Source organism: Aspergillus tanneri, assembly GCF_003426965.1.
Source record: "Aspergillus tanneri strain NIH1004 chromosome Unknown AapTan_6_pilon_pilon_pilon, whole genome shotgun sequence".
NCBI lineage: Eukaryota > Fungi > Ascomycota > Eurotiomycetes > Eurotiales > Aspergillaceae > Aspergillus > Aspergillus tanneri.
In genome coordinates this window covers 500,287-523,107 of record NW_022984633.1, presented here as the reverse complement: position 1 = coordinate 523,107, position 22,821 = coordinate 500,287, and the positions used below count along the sequence as shown (strand labels likewise).

Here is a 22,821-nt window from a genome sequence, read left to right as displayed (position 1 = left end):
TATATGGGATAGTGTAATTATGGGCGGATTGTAATTTTTGCAGAGATTGTGAAGGCTTTTTTAGCCTATCTAGCCTCACCACTTCTTTCTAAAGGGTGTCAATATAGTTCCAGTACAATTTCTCGGGGAATGGGGATTCTAAGGTCCTGATTGGCTTAAAAGTCTGATGACTAATCACAGCTGAACCCCTTGAAATGAAATTGAAATCAAAAAAAAAGATGAAATTTCAATATTTCGTAATGGGTTTGCCGATTTCGTTATTACACCAGCTCTACTGCGTAAGATTACGCCGTATTGTCGGCGTCACGGGTATTAGAGTCATGTGCAGCACATGAAGATGATCCCAGCGACCACAAAGATTCAGTAATGCTTGCGAGCTGCGATGGAATCATACTGCAATCGTATAGTCCATCTATATTAGATCCGTCCATCAGGAAGACACGTCCTTGAGATGAAAGCCTTGAGGGCGATGATTCTCCAAGATGTGCACAATGCTGGGGATTCCCGTGCTAGGGTAAAGATTCCCGATGCATATGCACTACCAGCAAGACAACTCAACTCCCAGTCGCATTCCGCCATCTCTTTTCCTTTCTCGAACAAGATTTCCGATTCCCTCCCCCCTCCCCTCCAGGAGATATTTACTCAGTAAGGGGGTCCCACCAAACCATGACCTTGCTGGAGGAGCCTCCTGCCTTCAATCTCACTGAGACCGATCGCCAAGTCCTCGCTCAAACCGACGAGGAGTTCGAGTATCATGATTGGGAGGCCCTCAAAGATATCATTGGTATGTTCCCCTTGAATGTGATCTACGAGTACCAAAAGAAATGAAACCCAGATGCAGGCGGCAGATGGGATCATCACACTGGATATCTACCCCTCATCCTCTCTGGTTTTGCACTCAGAGGTTCCGCATTACCAATGTTAAGACTATGAGTATCTGGTGCTAACTCCAACTCTCGCTTCCTGCACCCAGCACGAAATGACCTCGGCGTGTTGAAGCGGAAACCGTCCGATCTTATCCGATACCTGGCTTGGGCCAAGGACATTAAGACCCAGTATGGGTCTATCACTGCATATATCTGTCTGCATCGCCTTCATTGGCATTTGCCGGATCCTACTGCCAACGGCGGTACTGGGGAAGCCAATAGTGGGCCGGTCTTCCCCTTCAATAACCCGATCCCATTTGCCGACCCCTCCGACTACAAGATCCTTCGCAATGACTGGCCATATGGGTGGACACCAGGGATCTCTCATCTGATCGTGTGGCTGAAAACTCCAGTATCTGTCCACGGGGAAGATGGCGATGTAACTGAAGAGTCTCGATCACTGATCGAAAGATTTGTACAGAAAACCTTTGTGGATCGTCTGGCAAGAGAGAGGGATCGATTTAGAGATCCGTGGGCTCATGTGCTGTGGTTTAAAAACTGGACTGCGCTGCAGAGTGTGAGGAGCTTGGAGCACATACATGTCCTTCTGAAGGATGTTCCTGAATACATTATTCGTGAGTTGACGGGGGAGGATGCTAGACACCTTGGTTTGGACCTGGGAAAGCCATCATAGACAGCGGCATTTAGAGCGGAAGAAAAGATGAGTATTGGGAATCTTCAGGAAAACGATAGCCCCACAATTTTTAAAGATACAAAGAAGATAAATGAAAGAAACTTTCTGCATAGAGAGAAAAGACCAGTCAATAGAAGATACAGTAAATATGTTCGTCATTAATATGCCCACTACTTCAAAGATATTGCAAACTCAGTTAACACATCGCCCCATCGCCAGGTTGCTCACGTCTTCTGCTCTTCAACGAACTTAAGAGCTTCTTCTCTCGACACGACATCGATCGTACTGGCCTTCTGCCGGAAACTGACACCGTAGCATTTCTCTGCTACATGCAGCATCTCCGGCCGGAAGGTTGTACAAATGAATTGCCCATTTGTTGAGTCAGATATGGATTTCAGCATCTGGGCAACAGCAGTCCGGTACTGCGCATCGAGGTTGGCATCGATCTCATCGAATAAATAGAACGGCGCTGGGTCACAGGCCTGGATGGCAAAGACCAATGCCAAGGCACAAAGACCTATAATATGGATCATCAATAAATCAATCACCCAGATGTACATGCCCTTGGATGATACTCACTCTTTTGTCCGCCACTAAGCTGCTGGATACGCTGTTGTTCATCATGCTTACTGTTGAAGCTGACACTGATTCCAACTCCAACGTAGTTTTCGACACTTTGACGTGCCTCTTCATCCTCGGACTCCATATCATCCTCTGGCCTGAGAGCACGGTCGGTCTTTCGTTGAATGATCAACCGCCCTCGGCCTGCGGGAACGAGCTTCTCGAAGACATTCGCAAACTCTCGTGAGACCTGTTTGAAGGTGCGCTCGATGGCTTCATCTTTTCTTTGATCGAGCACGTTGATTAGATCGTCGATCGACTTCTGGGAGGCCTCTAGCTCTTCTCTTCGCGATGTAAGCACCTCACGTTGTTTCGTAAAGCTGTTATATTGCTCAAATGCTTTCTTGTTAACATGGGAGTACTTCTTGAGACCCTCGTTGACCTTGTGTAGCCGTTTCACGACAGTGTTAGAGTCTGTGTTTTTGTACTTCGTAAACGCTTCATCTGGTAGAACACCCAGGTCACGAATGTTGGCCGCACATTCAGCTGCCTGCTTTGTTAGGGCAGCTTTCTTCTGCATGCTCTTTTCCATACGACGCTGATGCTTTTCGATCGATTTAGCTAATTCCTCTAATTCCCGTCGTGTTTCCGCATTTCGCTGTTGGAGATCGGTAACTTGGCCGTTCGTTTGGTCGATCGAGTCATCGACTTGTTGAAGACGTTGACTAAGCTTCTCTAAAGCCTTATGAAGGCGCTTCATTTCGCGTTGAGTCTCTTTCAAGTTGCCTTGGCCGTCATCGTCAACCATATCAGGATCTTGACTGACAAGCTGGTCAAGACGGGGGTTCAGATTTTCCCGCAGTTCTACTTCTAGGATGGATTTCCGACCCTCCAGATCACTGCGTTGACTTGACAGCTCTTGATATTGCCGACGAAGTTCCTGGGCAGCAGCATTTAGATGTTCAAGGCGAGTTTCTTCCTCATTGCTCAGTGCCTTTTGGAAGGGAGAGCTTAATTCCGCTTCAAACGCATTAACCTGATCGGTCAAAGCGGCCAGGTTACCTTCAATGTTTCGGAGAGCACGCCGCTTGGCATCAAGATTATCGATCTTCTTCTGGAGAAGATCGCGCTTGCCTCTTAACTCTTGGCGCAGGGGACCGCTGCTATTTTGGACTTGGTGTCTTTGCTGCTCTAGTTTTTGCAACTCACCAACAGCTCTGGTGATGATTTGATCCATTTTTTCTAGCTCGGCCCGGATTTCCACACCACGACCCCTCTTTGACTCATATTCATCTCTCCACTTTGCCAGGTTTTTCACCGCATCAAGCCGCGATTGACGTGAATCATGGAAACCACCAGTAAGAGCACCTCTCTTATCTGAACGATCACCTTCAGGGGTAATAGCATTAACACCGTGACTCCGAGCATACTGTGCTGCAACCTGCAGGTTCGGACATATGATTGTCTTGCCAAAAACGTGGACAAAAGCTTTCTCATATGCTCGATCATACTGTAACTTTTCAATCATAGGAATGGTATCACTGGCCCTGGGCATGTTGATAGGCCTCGATCGTAACCTATTCAGAGGCATAAAGGTGACCCTTCCCGCCTTTTCCTGCTGGAGGATCTCAAGGACCTTCGTGGCCGTTTCATCCGTGTCAACAACGTAATGGAACAGACTCTGGCCAGCAGTAACCTCGACTGCTGTTCTATATCTGTCACTCACATCGAAGAGTTCGGCCAATGTACCGTAAACACCTTCAATATTGTGTTGACGCTTGATTCTGCGAACAGCCGCAATTCCGCGACTCGTGTTGTGGTCCATCATCTGAGAGAGATTCCGTTCCGCTCGGTCAACTTCGTTTGAAGCGTTCGACAAAATCGAGTCCAGCTTCGCTTCCTCCCTCCACAGCTCTTTCCTTTGGTCCATCAGCCGGTCCCTCTCATCTTTTGCATTTTGAACTTCTTGCTCCACAGACTGAATCGTGACGCCTCGGCCGTCAATTTGTTTGCGTAACCGTTCAGTCTCTGGTTCCAAAAGAGCTATCTCATTTTCGAGCTCCTTGATGTCATCCTGAGTCTGCGCTACAACACCTTGTACAGTTGATATAGAGGTGTAGTTATCCTTGATTTCTGCCTGGAGCCACCTATCGCGTTCTGACTTATTCCTAAAGCGCGAGTTCCGGCCCTGCTTTGCATACAGTCTCTGGCGTGATGTCTCAGCTTCAGTAAGCTGTGCCTTGACCGCATCTTCCTGATCCTTGGCCAAATTGAAGCGGGGAATAAGTTCTTGGAGCTCCTTTTCGCGCTGGTCGATTGCAGCGTGGACAGACTGCAGGTCCTCATCATGGCGCTGTTTCAAATCCTGGGCTGCAGCTTGATTGTCAGAAAGAGACTTGGCCTGCAATTCTACCTGCGCAAGAGCCTTCGATGCTTCGCGACGTTCATCTTCTAGTTGCGATTTATCTACTCTCAAGAATTCGATTTGCTGTTTGCATTCCGCAATTTCCGCATCAATTTGCGCCATTTCTTTCTCCCCCTGGATAAATCGATCACGGTTGAGATCGGTATCTTCAACGCCAGTTTGCCTTTGCTCCTCCAGGCTATCGAGAAAGCTGGAGATCTCATGCTGCTCGCGCGAGTAGATTGTGTATTCCAGGCATCTTCTTTCTTTGTCTTTGTCTTGATAGTTCCTCAGCTCATCCTTCTCTTCTTCAAGCTCGGAAAGACGTTCGTTGATAAAATCCAACAATTCGTCAATCTTGGATCGCTTGTTATTGGTCTCGTGCATGATTTTCAGAGATTCGGCACGGCGTGCTTCGTAAACCTGTGTTCCTGCCACTTCCTTTAGCAAGTTCAGGCGCTCTGAGTCTTTCATATTGGTCAAGGCAGTCACACGACCCTGCGGAACGATATAGTAAGGGTTGGAGCGCGAAAAACCGGCAGATTCGAGGAGATTCATCACGTCGGATTTCGTTGCATTTTTACGATCCAGTGTATATTCATCTTTTTTGATCCCGATGGTTCGTCGAAGCACAACTTCTGGCTTGCCAGTAGGAAACCGATCGTCCGAATTGTCGAAGATGATCTCAACATACGCTGACATCACGGCAGAGCCAGAGCCTTCCTGTTTAATGTAAGCCTCTAAGGAGTGAGTGTGTACGCGGGCAGGGTACGCACATGTAGAAGGGCTTGTCGCTCCTCTCGGCCCATATGAGTGTAGGCATCGCTTAGGACGAAACGAATGGCCGCGAAGAAGTTGCTTTTGCCAGAACCGTTGCGACCGACAATGACATTGTGTTTAGGGGAGAACGGCTCAATAACCGTTTGATCTTTATAGCTATTGCAAGAATCCATATATTAGACTCTATGACTTAACTCTCTTTTTGGGTATCTGTCAGTGCTGGAGCTCTTGGCAACTTACCTTTTGAAGCCCTGAATGATTATTTGCTTGACGTACATTTTGTCAATGCAAAAGCGAAACGAGTAATTATGACGTATATAGCGATCAAATCATCACGCAGCGAGCTTAACACGATCAGGGTGCCCGTGCCCTAGCTGCGAGCGACAAGACGAACAGTTGATGAAAGGGGTTCAGGAGGTTCCTAGTTGAATAAACCGTAGTGATACGCGTGGGTGCTAGGTGACGAGCTACTATTCCGTTACGCGTTGAGGCCGCGGGGTTTCTGCCGGGCGGTGAGAAAGGCACGGTCGACGGTTGGTTATTCTATCTTATTACTTTTTTTTTCTACCGATCGGAAGTCCAGTCTACAAATCTCGACAGGCTTAGCGATGGCGTCTTCAGAACAAAATGCACGGGCTTCTGGCCTAGCAGATGGCGTATCCCCGTCACACACTTATATTCCTAATCAAGGATATTTGAACGCTGGAGGCACTATCCTCACTATGGCGGGGCAAGACCGTACAGCGCAAGAAGCCGAAGACGAGGACGATGAATACTATGATGATATTTTCGAAGAAGACCTTGACGAAGAGAATTTTGCGTCATCGAATCCCGCTGATTTGACGAAAGCCTACAATCGCCAGCGAAAACTGAATGAGCTTTCCGCCGACCCTAGTGCCCCCAAATGGACCTACCCAAAGACGAACTCCCAAAAGCCGACCGTTAACACACATGCGTCCGTTGATGACGAAATAAAGTCGTTAACTCGCCATGCAAACAAGATTAAACTGGATGACATACAGTCCGGCTTGGCGGTTCGTGGTGAGCGCGGTGGCGACAGAGCCGACAGAGCAACGTCCGAACAAGTTCTGGATCCTCGTACACGAATGATTCTACTCCAAATGATTAATCGAAATGTTGTCTCGGAGATTCATGGATGCTTATCTACTGGAAAAGAGGCCAATGTTTATTACTCACTGCTCTTCCCCGGCGACGACGACGCTGCACCTGTCCACCGTGCTATCAAGGTGTACAAAACAAGCATTTTGGTGTTCAAGGACCGAGACAAGTATGTGACTGGGGAGTTCAGGTTCAGGCAAGGGTACAGCAAGAGCAACAACCGATCAATGGTGAAACTATGGGCAGAAAAGGAAATGCGAAATCTGCGTAGAATTCATTCCGCAGGAATCCCTTGCCCAGAGCCCATTCAACTGCGTCTCCATGTCCTTGTGATGGGATTCCTCGGGAGTTCCAAGGGTGTTGCAGCTCCCCGACTGAAGGACGTGGAATTTGATATTCCAAACCCCCACACCAAATGGCGTGAGATCTATATAGAACTGCTGGGCTACATGCGCGTGATGTACCAGACGTGTCGCCTTGTTCATGCGGATCTGAGCGAGTATAATATGCTTTACCATAAAAACAAGCTCCACATCATTGATGTTAGTCAGAGTGTGGAGCATGACCACCCTCGCAGTTTAGAGTTCCTGCGCATGGATATCAAGAATATCAGCGACTTCTTCCGTCGGAAGAATGTCGACGTTCTCCCTGAACAGACGGTATTCCAATTCATTATCTCTGCTAACGGTCCTACCTCCCCTATGCCAAGCGAGCCTATGCTCGGTGCCATTGACAAGCTCTTCACTATGAGAGAGGAGACATTGGATGATGAGCAACAGACTGCCGCAGAGCGCGAAGTAGATACTGCTGTATTCCGCCAACAATATATTCCTCAAACATTGGAACAGGTCTACGATTTTGAGCGTGATGCCGAGAAAGTACACGCTGGCAAGGGCTCAGACCTTGTATACCGGGACCTCCTCGCAGATGAAGGGTCCCGTAAGAAGCGCGAAAGTGACGCCGGATCGGACACCAGTGGGGGCGTTTTCGTCGACGGGTCGGATCCTGAAGAAGAGGAGGATGATGAAAATAAAGATCCATTTGAAAAGAAGCCTCCCCGCGGACGACGTTTCGAGGACAAAGATTCCAAGCGCGAACATAAGCAAAAGGTCAAGGAAGAGAAACGTGAAAAGCGTGCCAGCAAGATGCCTAAGCATATGAAGAAGCGCCTCGTCTCTTCTTCTTCGTCAAAGAAGAAATGAACTTGGCTAGGGAGGGTTAAATAAAAGAAGATGGGAAGCTTATGGATTAAAGTTTTGACTGCATATGATATCATGAAGTTCACGATCAGGATTATTGATGGAAAGACATGGTTGGGTGCATAAGTTGGCAAGTGATTGGATATGGAACACAGATGATATATACATATTATGGGACAAATTCACTAGCAGAAAGACATAAAACATAAAGTTCAGCATAGCAGCTTGGGATAGAAATATTCACTGGAAAATTGGAATGATAACAGTTCAATTTAAAGTAATTAATCTCCCCTGACGTGGCACATTGCTGTATCAGCAACACCTCTTAGTATATACCCTAAGGTAGCGGTGGCTAATCAAATTCTAACTCATATAAATTCAAACAGAATTATTTGCAGTAGACCCTTTCTGGCCTTATTTTCCACACAGTCCGGTGCTCCTAGCGCCCGGAAGTATCCGTACTCTCTTGCATCAATTCACCGGAAAGTTCTGTGGCAAAACTGGGAGATAGAATAACCGATAGAATCATAAGATCTCTGTTTGTCCCACAGAATTCGCACCGGATTTATTTGGAGCTGGTATTAACTTATAGCCAGGTGAAATAGCTGGTGCAATTTAATAATTGTCTAATCACTGTTGTTATATAATTTGTTGTCTAGTTTATACTTGTATATAATAGTATTAGAAATATAATTAGATATGATGCAAAATATCGGAATCTATATAAATTAATGGTCACGCTCTACTATTACGCGAGCTCTAAGAGTGTCGTGTACTCTTAGGCAATAGTCATTTTTTAGAACCTGAATCAGGTGATATTCCTCTATCACATGAGTATATTTATACAAGGATATAGGCTCTAAATTATGACAATAATTGCGTCTCTAGCAAGTGTAATCTCGTTGACAGTAACACTGCCTAATTGGGTCAGGCGCGCTCCCTGAGTGAGCCCGGAGCAGCCTGAGCCAATCACCCCACCGCTCAGTCCCGCTCGCTGCTTTTGAGATTTCTATAAGAATCTCGCTCCCTCCCATTTGTCCATCCACTAACTTCATCTACAATGCAACTTTTCGCGTTTCTTGCGCATTCCGCCCATTCCTACCGCTTCTACGCCGCTTTCATGACAGTCCAGGCCTGGATCCACGAACAAATTTGGCAGTTTTGAATTCCCACTCCCCAGCCTCTCGTGATCAATCCGCGGTTTAACCTCGGCATTGCCGTGCTCAACCGGTAATCTCACGACACAATCCATCACGCGCGTTTCTAGACTTCTGAGGTAATCGGCCTTTGTTTGCTGATCTGGCATGGGAGATGTTATAACTCTTTTTTGACATCTCCCTTTTTCAGAAGAAAAAGGAGAGAGAAAGTAAGGGTCTACAAGCATGATCTACCCATCATTTGGTGACTTAGGCAGTGCCCTAATAGTCGTGATCATGTCCTGGCTATGTTAAACGGATATCGATCGATCCGGCCGCACCAGTCGCGTAGTCCTCATCGACCCCGCTTGGGCTAAGCAGTTATGCAGTTAGTCGTGGGTATCGCCGTCTAGCATAATACACAAGCCGGGAGTGATGTCCCCGCAGGCTAAAAAAAACCCTTTCATTTGATACATTGCCAGTGGGTTACATTCGATGACTAGTTAGGAACAGCCGACATTTGTGTTATCACCGCTGGTATCGGAGCGAAGGAATTTCCCCGTCTGCTCGCATAATGTTAAATAGCTGCGTTCTCGCTCAATATACATTTCTTGCTCAGTCTTCGCTGCTACAATCTTGTACTACAATTCGGCAAATTTGCAGCAATGGTGAATCTGGAGTTTCAAAAGTTCTGGGAACCAAGCCCAGCCATGCGAAACATGAGGGGATGTGCTAGAGGTACAGGAACCTGGTCTCCATCAACAAGTCAAGGCGTTGCTGTTGCAGCGCAGGCCAATAATCACGAAACTGTATATTAGTCCGAAGACTCTGGCTTAGATTTAAAGGACACAGCGCAACTAGAAAACGGTGACTGGGGTGAATTGCCTTTCAGCATTCTAACTAGCCCTAATATCTTTCAGCTTACCAGCCCGACAAGCCTGCTGACTACCCTGAAAACGTTGCTCTCTATGCTACTTCACGCTCGAATGGTACCCCCTCGGTTACGGGACTGGAAGGCCCTGGTACTGGCAGAGTCTTCGATGTGTTTGGCGATGACGATGATGGAAATAAAAATGACAGGAACAATGATACAGATCGCGTGCTGAGATTAAGGAAGCGGCTTGAAGATAGTTCAACCAATCAGTCTCCAAAGCGATGACGCTGTAATTACCTCACATCCACCGGCACACCACCGCAGAAAGCCTTTTATCTGAAACTGGCCACACCGTCAGACGGTATGGACATACTTCAAAACTCCGTCTGTTATATACAGCACTTTTACAGCATGGTTAAGGATAACAGCGGTTCCGTAGAAAGCCTCAGTGAGGATGACCCTGTTTGTCATAATCTTGCCGTGCTGCAGCAAGCAATGAGCAAGCTGCAGCATGCTTATAGTGTGATCGCGACTCGAACTATGGCTACAGATCTATTGAGATTAAAACAGTCAACGGTGCGACCGCGCCAGGAGTCTAAGCGGGGCAAGTGGGCCGTCGAAGATAATGAGAGACTGTTAGAGTTGAGGAACAGCCACGGATTGCCGTAGGGGCATATCTTCGAGCTGTTTCCCGGAAGGATACCGGAAGCTATCCAACTGCGATATTACACCATGTCTTGTAAAGAGAATGGCATGCCATCGAGTAAAAAATGTTACCAAAGCCGCAAATCGTCAGCAAATCGGCAGAATCGTCCAAGTCGCCCAGTGATTGTGAGATCGACTCGAGCGCGTTCACATAACATAGTCGGAGATAATCTAGGCAATGGCTGTAGTTCTGAGTCTGTAGAAATAGAAAATATTGCAGCACCGCTCTCTCAGAGACTTGAACATATTGATCCTCGGATTCTTAATCCTGACAATCGAATGTGGTGACTTGCTTCGATACCGCCATCGGCATTTTGATTTAGCTTATCAGTTCTTGCGTCAATAACAGTGTTAATATTTTTTGAAAAGACAATGGCAGCTATAGGCTTTGTAACAATACCCAGGGTGTCAGACACGCAGAAACAAAATATAGATAGATGGATGGTAAGCGAGTAGAGTGGAATCTGTACGATGTTCCATTTCAAATTAGACATGAGAGGCCAAAAGAATCGCCATGACTGTCTGAGTATTAGTGCTTTGTTTAGTTTTTTGTTTAGGTTTTGCTAATTCTGTTGAGCTGCTAAGTGCTGTATATATAAAATTTTAGGCTTGAGAAGTAAGCGACAAAGTACCTTGCAACCTTGTCAAACCCACAAGTTCACGAGCGGGTTTTCCAAAAGGGCTATTGATTCTGGAAGCCATTCAGTCACTTCTGGGAGTCTACTCTGCGATTTTAAAACGGAGCCTTCTACGCCCAAGTGCCGATCCTATTCGGCGAAGCACCTCCAGCCTCTAGAGCGGGCTAAATATACACTGTAGGTATTGCGGCATTATGTTCTAGAATGTGAATGTGTTTATTGCTAGAGGGAAAACCTGATTAGATATTTGTTCCTGTGTTTCTTTTTTTAGCATCCTCTTTAGTTCTTTGACGCGTACTCTTTACTTTCTTGATTGGTTTTTCAATCACTTTTTATTCCCCTGTTAAAGATAGTGGCACGTTCAAGGCCCCTTGAGTATGTAAGGTAAATCTTTCTCACCCAAACTGTACAGGTAGCTGAAGTAGATAAGAATATTCAGGGAGCACCCAATCCAGGTTATTGTAGGAAGTGGCAAGAGGTCGTACTTTGTGCACCCTAGAGCCTTGTCATGGTCAACATGTCAGCGTTGAATGCTCGAGTTAGCGGGCCATGGAAGAAGAACGGGGCCGACAAGCTAAATGACTGGACTGATTTTGATGAGCAAACAATTGAATGTGTTTTAAGCTACCTTTACACACAAGACTATTGTGTACCCGATTCAGCGTTTGATTAGCACAACATATATTTAAACACTGATGATATCAAAGGTAGGCAAAGCAAGATTGTAAAGAAGGTGGCCAGCTAATTTAATTTACAGTCAACATTGGCGTAGAACCCATATCCATTGTTGCAGAATTCCCCGCCTCTAACACTGGATCTGCAGATAAACTAACGTTTAATAGGCCTTTAACTCCCCTGAGCCGGTGTCTCCGAGTTGGTTTACCAGCAGAGACTTCCCAGACTGCTGCGGGCGGTATAACTAAAAGAAAATTTCAAGACTCTGAAAATAACCCTGCCGCCGATATTCTGCTCCATGCGAAAGTGTATTGTTTTGCACATCATTTTCTCGTCCCCGATCTTGAGAGTTTTACGCTGCAATACCTTACACAAATTCTTCTTACCGTTGTGCACATAAGTTAAAGACTCACTGTTTCCGTACCTAGCAGATGCTATCCGCTTCGTCTACGAATGAATCCCTAGCGCACAGCTACAGGATGATCCAGCTTGGAAACTGTTATTTTAGTATGTTGCACTGAAGTATGCTAAACTGGAAAATGAAATCTCACAAAGCTTTTAGAGGAAGGGGGAGAATTCCTGACGGATTTGTCGCACGAACTAGTCAGGCCGCTTACAGCGAGCGAAACTGGAGAGATTCAACTCGGTTACCCCAATCAAAACTACCAATCACGACATTCGACACTGCGTCCTCATACTTTGAAGCCCTAGCGGAGCTGCACATCGCTCACCTCATGAACCAGCGCAATGATGCAATTGACTCGGCCGAAGACTGTCGCCGCAAGCTTGTTGCTCGATATCTTTTCCGCAAACTCGCCCGAGAGCATCGTCTAACAAAGCAGTGGGCATCCTTCGATAAAGGCCGTTCAAACTTTGGTGCGATGACTTCCACCCAGCTAATATCCTCATGAATAAGGAGCTAAAAATCGTCGGAGTTGTAGACTGGGAATTCACATATGCTCCCCAGTCGAATTCTCCTTTGCGCCACCTTGGTGGCTTTTGATTGAAAAGCCTGAATAACTGGCCTCGAGGCCTTGACGACTGGTGTAGCGAGTATGAACAACGCCTTCAAACCTTTCTCAGCGCGATAAGATACCAAGAGGACAAGGCAATTAAACAGGGATGGCTAAAGAGTATGTTCACGTCGATCCTTAAGACGTCCTGGCTGGAAACTGCGAGAAGACAGCTTTGTTCTGTCCTGTACGACCAGTACTGTATCAATACTATGCACCAGCCAGACCGCCGACGAGGACTACTCTCGAAAGCGGGTAAATACCATTTCCTCAAATTTGTCTCTAGCATGTGCAGTGCATTGGCGCCTGTAAAACCAGAGGTGCTCGAACGTATCTTCTACATTCCGCGGCAGATGCTGAGAGAACTTCTTCTGCCAGCGAACATTTCACCACCGACTTCATTCTGAACGCAGAATACGATTACGGTAGTCTAGCTAGACCTCTCATTGAACGACGTCTCTGTCTACAGCAGTCTAGAATCTCAATCAACTTCGCGGAAGTCGCCCTGAACTATTTCATGCATTTCTATGCTGCTCAGAGCCCATCGCTTATCTCCCTTTGCAGTACCACACCGTTCCCTGGCAAGACCGTACCAGCGTCCAGCTAGACCCAGCTATATCTTCTCCCACTCTAATGCTTCTCTCTCAAAAACTGCTAGATCCTAAACTCCTACACCTCGCATACGAACACTACGAGACTGCTGTCAGGAGTACAAACAAATCCCTCGAAAACCCCGCCCACGCCACCCTCGACAGCTCACTCCTCTCTGTCCGCCTCCTCGACCTCTTCGAGGCCCTAGTCTTCCTAAGTCCAGTAATTAGGCCATGGGAGAGAGCTATTTAACACTGTGCTAGGTCGTAACTTGTTACTGCATACCAGGGGAATATCAGAGCCAGGTGTGCGCTTGCGGGTCTGTCTGTTCCAGATTCTCTGGGACAGGGACAGGCACAAGAGTACTTCATCTTTATAATGGAGGAGACGGAGACGGATCATGTTAGAGCAAGACTAGGTCGTATCTTGAGCGGTCTTGCGAGTCTAAGGGCGGAAAATGGAGGACTTGTCTCCGACAGAATGGTTCAAAATGGCACAGATCTTGATGACGAAATCGGGCCTTTACTAGAAGATATGAACCGACATGCCCCGTATGATTCTATTGAAGTAGAGGTAGCAGGAGAGATCCGCAGTTACAGATGCCGTATCGATCGGTACTAGACTCAGCAGATCTCATAATGATGGAACGATCTACGCATCCTCCGAGTATTCGTGAACGAGTATATTCTCGACGCTCTTGATTGCCAGTCAGAGAGCCAGAGGCCTCCCACTCTAGATCGGACGCTATGTCAGAAAGAAAAACTCGCTTACTCCGCAGAAACCGCAATCGCCGATATCCTATACAGCATCTCATACTCGACCGAGCCGTTCCCCTACTCCGCATATCTCTACCAGATCTCTAGTATTCCCGCGCTCTGTGATAGCAGCGTCCGATTGGGATGAAGCTATTTGAGCGAGGAACATTAGCGTCGATCGATATTACGTATGGACTGGTCCAGGCGACGGAGTATTTGACTATTGTGTCAGAACCGGATGATTTGGAGAATTGGTGGACTAGGGCTTGGAAGAATCCTACTCGGGTAATAGCTTCTGGAAGGTGATCCGTTGCCATAGTCAGTAACATCGCAGACTTGCAAGCTGAAGTACCTTCATTATTTATATAGGATTGGGCAGACTCAACAGCCTCAAAGTTGTTACAGTCATGATACTTAAGGTTGAAGTCTGATAGTTTAAAATATAGAAGTATATGATCTAAAATAAGTAGAACCTATATACAAAGCAAAGCAAATACCTAGGAATAGGCAAATAATACCTATACTACATAACCTGTGTACCCAACCACCCAGGCTGCTGTAAAAAATGGCCGGCCCTGGCCACCACGTTCGTCAGACCAGGTGTACCAGGCATTTCCGCAAGAACACCAATCACCTCGCCCTTGGTTTCAAACTGGTGTATTGCGATCCTAATCGGCTCTGTAGGCCACCCGGACGCATCAATCTTAACACTAATATTGTTAATACCGTGGAAGACCACGTAGTAACTACCCCGAGGCACGAAACGAGGCTGATTGTCCCTCTCTGTGAAATTAAGCCGCACAGTCGACCCGATAGCAACAGACTTCATCCCATCAGCGACCACCGTTCGCGGAAGATGCTGCGACGGTATTGGGAAAAGGCGGGTTAAGCAGTGGACAACTCCCCCGAAGAGGAATTCATAGTGGCATGCGTCAAGTTTCACAGACTGAGATGAGATCCATTGTATTTAGGGGGGCTGATGCGACGATAGTTGTATACTGGTGAAAGCCCTGGCTTAGGACCGAAGTTTGGATTTGCTGCCACTCACTGGAAGGCATATTGGAGCTGCGCGGTCAAGGGCAAATATGAGAGCTGTGCAAAGGTAAAGCAGAGTTCGACGTCCCATGTTGCTTGTTAATAATACGTGAGGCAATATGTGTGCGTATTACAATGAAAAATAGAGTATTGTCAAGCAAGAACCTCCGATAGGAAGAAGGCGTCGATCTTTATATAGTTAATCCGTCTCTGGCTATCATACTAGCCGCCTTACTAGATATTTTTACTGTTATGTATTTGCTCTTTGGGCAATTAGTTCAGACAGTACTATCAGCATGTATCTCTAAATACTGGAATACATCACGGAATATACGTATGACAGAGAATTAAAATATCAAAAATTGTGTATATACAGGTAGTTATATTTAGATTTATGACCTATCAGAGCTCTCTTTGAACATCATGCCAGACAACCTAATAACAAACACCCATTCGCTCACAGTAGCGCTTACATCTCAAACAGAGTATGCGTCAGACGAGTGTGCGACCTATATTTGGTATGCTGGCTAAAGGTAGGTCTGGACATCAGTTTAGGACTAAGCCTTACTTGAACTTCATCATCTAGGCCCTTTGGTATTAGAATTCATGGATTTTGGCAACTCAACGTCATTTATGGACCAGCCACTTGCAGGTTAAACAGGAGAAACTCAGAAAAATTCATCTACCAAAGCTGCAGGGCTTATAACTTGAATGACTGGGGACTTAAAATAGCTGCATAAACATGTATGGTGCGCCACTAGGCAGCATGTCTCGTCCTAGTTCTGACACGGATCAGAGCTTGCTCAACTACATCCTTCGGTAGTTCAGGAATAACTTCCCCATTCTCGATGTTTTCTGCCACTGGTGCCGTTCGGTCTTCTTCCGCGGCCTCAGTCGCCGCCGTTTCTTGTTGGTCATCGGCTTGCGTAGCTATACCCTTGAGATTACCGCCTGATATGCGATGGAATTCTATTCGCATCGGTTCACGGCCGATTCCAGGCCAGATGTCAGACGGTAGATAGTCGCCTTGCTCCACCCGGAATGTCTCACGGGCATTGACATCTTCCTCATACAGCTGGTCCAACTTATGCTTGCAATCACGGAGTACCTTTTCAACACGATGTCGCACATGTCTCCGGCGAGCTACCTCAAGGATAAGACCGTCATATGCATCTAAGAAACCATCATATAGGGAATTGAGGTCGGAAAGATCTGATAAACCAGCTCCGATATGCTCATGTTCTTCGTTCCAAACACGGGTGAAATTGTGGGCCTGTGATATATATCCGGGTAAACGTGTAGTAGCGAGAGAGGAGAGGTGTTTGAAAACACTTGCGGTAGCATTATAAATCGAAAGAAAGGTATCACGCTGAGCTACCATGTGCTCCAGGACAGATTCCATCTCCGCGATACGATCTTGGATTTCCATTACAACGTCTTCTGCCTCCGCAGCATCTTTTATCAAGACATTGACCATTTCCTGATATTCAGAGTCACTGAGGGGATCAAGGGGGGCATTTAAATTGGCGTTGATGCCTTCCTCAATGTTAGGGACGCCACGACCGCTAACGTGCACCGCAGCAGGCATATCACCTGTGATAGATCGAGCTGCGGCCCCTCCACCTTCGGTGTGCTTGACAGCAGTGACACAAAGATCAAAGTGACGGACCAGAGATTCCAATAAATTAGCCATTTCCTGGGCGTGCATTTCCAAGGAATGTAGCATTGATGGCATTGAGGACAGGGATGGTAAGCTAGAGTTGGATGCAGAGGAAGATGAAGATGAAGCAGATGACCTGGACGATGCCAACTTGGTTGCTGTTCGATAATTGCCGAGTGCTTTCTTGATAGACCTGAGTTCATCATCAAACGCAGCGTTGGAAGTGTCCAGTTCCACTTGAACAGCATTCGTGCGATCTATTGAGCTCTTTAAAGACGTATGAAGTTCCTCTACTCCACGTTCGTCCACAAAATCATGCAAGCTTTTGGTCTCTTCGCCCTCAGGCCGAAATGAACCATGGACAATTGTTTCCCGCAGTAGGTCTAGCGTTTTTCGCAGCCGACCATCGGCGGCATCTAAACTCTTCAACACACCCGCAAACTCCGATCGACCGCGGAGAGAGATTTCCTCTACCTCAGTGCGGACATTATAGAGGAGGCGTAGCTGATTATTCAGTCCACGACGGAGAAACCCCGTCCGTGCAGATACTACAACACTCTCTTCTAGTGTGGAGCGGGCGGCCGTGACGATCTCATTCGCACGCCATACATGGCTGATTGAAGATAAAGACCTCTTAGCTGCTACCAAATGAGATATGAGGGTCTCCAATTGAGGCATTGCAGTTTCTCGGCCTTGTGTAGCTTCCAGGTTAGGAGCTACAGTGGAAGTGGAGAGTGATTCTGATGATGACATGATAGAGTAAATATGAGAAATCTCCAGTCACAAATGATAAACATTGAATCCCACGACGTCCTGACCAAAGATCTTCGCTTCCAATGATAGCTGAGAATGTTCCTCTGTGGAGCCGCCAATGGGAGGCAAACGGAAGAGAGTCTGTCGTGAGATGCACGTAAGATGAGTTCAGAATCACCCCATAAGAGGCGAGAGAGGTTGTTTTATCTCTTCCAACTATGTAGTCCCGATAGGTCTCAACAGTCGGATCGACAGTACTAGGCTGACTATGAATCTAGCGGTAAGCTTCGAGTAGTGAGCTGCGATAGGGATTTCAGGGATGATAACAGGGGCTTTTTGTAGGACGGCTCATAATCCGGCCTTGCTGTAAGACAAGTCTCGTGTAGTACACCAAACAGAATAGACCGAAAAGGGGGCGAGTGTTTCAAGAGGAAGTAGGCTAAGTGCTGCCTGTCGATACGATGGCATTCATCTCAGGAGGTAGACGAAACAATAGTCGAGATTCCGTGCCAGCTAGTTATCAACTGCTCATTTAATGACCCCTGTGAAGCTCGGACAGAACGGTTCTGGAGTCAGAGGGGGCAGTAAGGGCTGGATCCTTTGGAAGCAGGAGACGAAGGATGGACAGTCGATGAGATAGACTAGGCGGTGGGGACTTAGTGCAACGGAGTCACCTCGGCGATCACAACACCGTGGATTGACCCAGAACACCCTAGTATAGGGACTAGTAGAAAACGGAACGCCGGACTAGGCAATCTAAGACCCTGATTCTTTGGGGGATCCGCAATCAACCGTGAAAATGGCGACGAATGGTGTCAGTTCCTGGGGACTCGCGGTGGATGGTGATGCGACGGGCGGCGGCAATGGCGCCATCGCTGGCACGTGACCAGCTGAAGGCGAAGACCAGCGCTTGCGTGATTGATTGCCTCCAAGGTGCTGGGAGACGCTGGGTATGTATTAAAACCAGAGGAACGCATTCACCCTTGTCAAAAAAAAATCCCCCCTAACGCATATATCTGGAGTCTCTGCTACTGGTGATATATTGGGCTGGTCCTCAATTCTCTCCTCCACCTCTTCCTACGCTATATCTGTACGACTCCCGCGTTGTGCATCTCCGCCCTCTCAGTCCTCCGACCGTCGCCACCACCAGACTTTCCTCTCAACCCTCCATTTCCCTTGTCAACTTCCTGTCGCACGCTCTTCTAGGTTCTCCAAATACAACGCTACTTGATATAAAACCGGTTGCGATTCGAGTTGTTTCGCCTACGGGAAGGTTGGATTCTCCGGGAGGCGCTAAGTCCCACGGATATGCGACGTAACAACGAACTCCCTTCACTGGAAGAGTCACGTACACTTCTTGAGAAGGATAGCACCCAGGAGAAGGGTCAAATGGGCACTCGCCAGACTTCATTCAGGTCTATTTTCGGCGGTAGTTCTGATGGCGCGGAGGACCTTGATGCAGACTCCGAATCCACCCATTGTGAGCCCCACAGGTACACTGGTGCAACCACACCCGCAAAGCTTGCGAACGAAAATGTTGCGCCCTTTCTGGCAAGACACATCCCTAAGCAATACGCTCCCCTGGGTTCCCTAAGCGCACAACCGAGCGAATTGAGCAGCGCGAACTCAAAGTATTGCTATCGCCACAGGCCAGACCTTAAGTGCAGAAGGCAGGCAGACGAACCGTCAATGGACAAGTTACAGCGAGTAAGCGTTGCCTTGGGCGAAGGGATTCTGTCGTCTTGGGGTCGTGAGCTAATACATGATATTAAGGAATTGGAGACCCTCCCTGTGAGCGACCAGGAGAGCATTGCTCATGTTTGGTCGCTCTTCTCAGCCGCCCCAGCGAAGCACCGAAAACTGATTCTCCAAGGCATCATGTCTCAATGCTGTTTCCCGCAGCTTTCATTCGTGTCGGCGACCGTTCGTGACCTTATTCGGATCGACTTCCTTACTGCTCTTCCTCCGGAGGTCTCATTCAAGATTTTGTGCTATCTCGATACAACCTCACTCTGCAAAGCTGCCCAAGTGTCTCGACGTTGGCGGGCTTTAGCAGATGACGATGTCGTCTGGCACCGTATGTGTGAGCAGCATATTCATCGCAAATGCAAGAAATGTGGTTGGGGTCTTCCTCTTCTGGACCGTAAAAGGCTGCGGGAGTCCAAGCGTGAAATTGAGTTGCGTGCTACAACCTGGGATATTGGCGGCGCTCCTTTGAGTCTCCCCACACCGGGACTCACAAACAGACAATCTACGCCGCCCGAAAGCTCAACTTCCGCAAAACGAAAGCCCGAACCGGCCGATGAAGAAACTGTCGTTAAGCGGCATTGTTCGTCGTTGGTAGCCGATTCAGAAAAGGATGAAGATTTTTTCAAAACCCGGTATAGGCCCTGGAAAGAGGTATACAAAGATCGGTTTAAAATTGGCACGAACTGGAAGTACGGGCGGTGCTCGATCAAAACATTTAAAGGACACACGAATGGTGTTATATGCCTTCAGTTTGAGGACAATATCTTAGCGACTGGGTCCTATGACGCTACAATTAAAATCTGGGATACTGAAACTGGAGAGGAGCTACGGACTCTCCGCGGACACGAATCTGGAATCCGCTGTCTTCAATTCGACGACACTAAATTGATCAGCGGCAGTATGGATCGGAGCTTGAAAGTGTGGAACTGGCGAACGGGCGAGTGTATCTCGACATACACGGGACACCGAGGCGGCGTAATTGGCCTTCATTTTGACTCCACGATTCTTGCCTCCGCCTCTGTCGATAAGACTGTGAAAATCTGGAATTTTGAAGATAAGTCCACATGTCTTTTGCGCGGACACACGGACTGGGTCAATGCCGTAAGGGTGGACACTCCTTCTCGAACTGTGTTTTCAGCTTCGGATGACTGCACCGTGCGGCTATGGGACTTGGAAACCAAGACGTGTATCAGAACGTTCCATGGCCACGTCGGGCAAGTCCAGCAAGTGCTTCCTCTTCCTCGAGAATTCGAGTTTGAAGATCACGACGCCGAATGTGAGAATGACAATGTCAGCACGACGTCTGGTGACGGGGAGTCTGCCTCTCTCCAGGCCACATTAGGGTTGGACTTGAAGACACACTTCCAGTGTTCGCCGTTCGGGCCTTCGTTTGACAATGGACGCCCAACGCCTCCTCGGTATATTGTCACTAGCGCTTTAGACTCAACCATTCGGTTGTGGGAAACTACCACGGGCAGATGCCTACGTACATTGTTCGGCCACTTGGAGGGTGTCTGGGCCCTTGCTGCAGATACTCTCCGTATTGTGTCTGGTGCGGAAGATCGTATGGTCAAGATCTGGGATCCGAGGACAGGAAAATGCGAACGCACTTTTACCGGACACTCGGGGCCCGTGACTTGTATTGGCCTCGGCGACAGTCGCTTTGCCACTGGCAGCGAAGATTGCGAGGTACGCATGTACAGTTTCCAGGATTAATTCTCTCTCTTTATCTTCAGATTTATGGATATGCGGCGGCTCCTGCGGAGACGCCTGCAGCATCGTGTTTAATGTTTCTTTTATACCCGATACGCATGAATGCTCTTGAATTATGCTTTTTATGTTGTTATATTGTTGAAAAGGTACTATTCCGGGCTTGGGCAATGAGGCACTTGGGATTGAGGTTTGGCGTCACAGCAGAGAAGGAATTTCAATTTCATGGAGGTAAAAGTGCTTCATATATGATACAATGCGGGTTTAATGGGTAGTTGGTGTGAAATATCTTGTCTTAATTTGTCAGCGAGGTTTTCAAAAACAATCCTAGACATGCATTTCGTCATTTGTTTTGGCCAACGAGTGAGGAGGCATAAGAGGAGGTGTACTTCCATGGGTCTATTTGACCTTCCCGCCTAGTGCCCAATTTTAATCACTTTGTCTCGACAAATGGTTTCGAATATTTTTCCCCCGGAAAATCTCCGCACCTCAATTTCTACTTCAATCATGAATCCATATGTGACAGGCCCAGATCACATCCCGCCCACTGACTTGTACGCCGATGTGCCTCTGTACGGACGGTGTCTTCCCAAGCCGAGTGACTTTCGTATTAACCACCAGCTGGTCTGTTCTAAGACTCACCGCAATACTAGTCATCAGTAGTCAACCTCTAAGACGAATCTGCCAGAATCTACCCTGCCGACGAAGGAGTCGTGATGTGTTTGCTCTTGGCAATGTTATTGTGAAGTCAAGCCATATTCATCATACAGGAGAGATAGACTACTCAGTCGCCGATGCTGATGAATTCCACCCTAGAGTACCCGAGATATACTTCACCGGAAAGATACTTACTTTTGCTAATTCCTGCTTATGCTACCATATTTATACCTTTCAGATTAATGATCTCACCCAGCCTAACTGTATCGTTGATAATGTCAAGATTGTGGGGCTTATTGATTGGGAAATGACAGGATTCTTTGGTCGGAAGACGGCTGGCGAAGTTCACCGAAGTATCCGAACACCTTAAAGGGAGCATTTTGCGAAAGCATCTTTGAGTGAAGGGAGGCTTCGGGATATTATGTTTTGGAATGACCTTTATGACGATGGTCTGCCTGAATTTGAAGATTAGCTTAAGTACTGGTGACTTCGTTGTTATATTAGTGTCTCTTCGAAGACAATAAGTTTAGCTCTTTCTGTGATGAATGCGTCTACTACTGAATGAGGGGGAAATGGTAGAACTCCGAAGGAGTAGGTCAAGGAGGCACTCTTAGACAGCTCAGAAGTTGTGGGCCCTGAGCCCAGAAGTTCCCAGTAGGAGAGAAGACAACATTCCCCTTACGCAGGTGTGTTCCGTGGTCTGCAAGAAGGTTGTTGATTTTCTACTACCTCTTCGAACGAGGACTTAAGATAATAGCTATCTATACAAATGTCACGTGCCAATCCCCAGAATTCCTCCACTACACTACATTTGGCAATATCTCCAAGGATTGAGTGTTTATGCTCTTCCGCATGGCATTACAGAGCATCTCGTCATCGAGTCCAACCATAGACGCTGTTCCGGGACTGACCAAAGGACCTTAGGCAGGAACTACCATGAACTAGTCATAACTACGTCTTCAGCAAGAATTTTCTTCCCTTGTCCTCCACTATTGTAACCCCCCACCTCCGTGATGACTAGAAATCCCCTCTTCTCCAGCGTAAACAGCATTTCGTTCGCTATGGAGAACCTACCGCCAGAGTAGAACATGGACATCCTACCCTCATACCACACCACCGAATGTGACATCGAACTATCATTCTTCAACGAGCAGAATCAACAGAGAAGCTCCAGGGCCGCGGACAAATATGCGAAATTCATGGCATCTATTCGTCGAACTTACAACGGATGTATAGCATCAGTTCGC

General features: G+C 47.3%; 7 protein-coding genes across 7 annotated transcripts; 5 read left to right on the top strand and 2 right to left on the bottom strand.

Annotated features, from left to right (window-relative positions):
• Window positions 1-666: 666 nt before the first annotated feature.
• Window positions 667-1,560, top strand: ATNIH1004_008225 (GIG1 family protein; the record flags this gene model as incomplete). The annotated part of the gene is made up of 2 exons (XM_033572838.1): window positions 667-784; window positions 974-1,560. 2 exons carry the CDS (start codon window positions 667-669, stop codon window positions 1,558-1,560), a joined length of 705 nt encoding a protein of 234 aa, XP_033423390.1.
• A 224-nt stretch (window positions 1,561-1,784) lies between these two features.
• On the bottom strand, window positions 1,785-5,583 carry SMC3 (chromosome segregation protein SMC; the record flags this gene model as incomplete). The annotated part of the gene is made up of 4 exons (XM_033572837.1): window positions 1,785-2,077; window positions 2,140-5,248; window positions 5,302-5,461; window positions 5,546-5,583. The coding sequence occupies 4 exons, from the start codon at window positions 5,581-5,583 to the stop codon at window positions 1,785-1,787; spliced, it is 3,600 nt and encodes a 1,199-aa protein (XP_033423389.1).
• A 330-nt stretch (window positions 5,584-5,913) lies between these two features.
• RIO1 (serine/threonine-protein kinase RIO1) lies at window positions 5,914-7,626 on the top strand (the record flags this gene model as incomplete). The annotated part of the gene is made up of 1 exon (XM_033572836.1): window positions 5,914-7,626. One exon carries the CDS (start codon window positions 5,914-5,916, stop codon window positions 7,624-7,626), a length of 1,713 nt encoding a protein of 570 aa, XP_033423388.1.
• Window positions 7,627-9,424: 1,798 nt separating this feature from the next.
• On the top strand, window positions 9,425-10,302 carry ATNIH1004_008222 (uncharacterized protein; the record flags this gene model as incomplete). The annotated part of the gene is made up of 3 exons (XM_033572835.1): window positions 9,425-9,497; window positions 9,680-9,781; window positions 10,073-10,302. The coding sequence occupies 3 exons, from the start codon at window positions 9,425-9,427 to the stop codon at window positions 10,300-10,302; spliced, it is 405 nt and encodes a 134-aa protein (XP_033423387.1).
• A 1,888-nt stretch (window positions 10,303-12,190) lies between these two features.
• Window positions 12,191-13,876, top strand: ATNIH1004_008221 (uncharacterized protein; the record flags this gene model as incomplete). Its single annotated transcript, XM_033572834.1, has 3 exons — window positions 12,191-12,527; window positions 13,203-13,477; window positions 13,544-13,876. 3 exons carry the CDS (start codon window positions 12,191-12,193, stop codon window positions 13,874-13,876), a joined length of 945 nt encoding a protein of 314 aa, XP_033423386.1.
• A 1,926-nt stretch (window positions 13,877-15,802) lies between these two features.
• On the bottom strand, window positions 15,803-17,458 carry ATG17 (autophagy-related protein 17; the record flags this gene model as incomplete). Its single annotated transcript, XM_033572833.1, has 1 exon — window positions 15,803-17,458. The coding sequence occupies one exon, from the start codon at window positions 17,456-17,458 to the stop codon at window positions 15,803-15,805; it is 1,656 nt and encodes a 551-aa protein (XP_033423385.1).
• A 799-nt stretch (window positions 17,459-18,257) lies between these two features.
• Window positions 18,258-20,923, top strand: ATNIH1004_008219 (F-box/WD repeat-containing protein; the record flags this gene model as incomplete). The annotated part of the gene is made up of 4 exons (XM_033572832.1): window positions 18,258-18,340; window positions 18,392-18,408; window positions 18,732-19,165; window positions 19,232-20,923. The coding sequence occupies 4 exons, from the start codon at window positions 18,258-18,260 to the stop codon at window positions 20,921-20,923; spliced, it is 2,226 nt and encodes a 741-aa protein (XP_033423384.1).
• Between the last annotated feature and the right edge of the window lie 1,898 nt (window positions 20,924-22,821).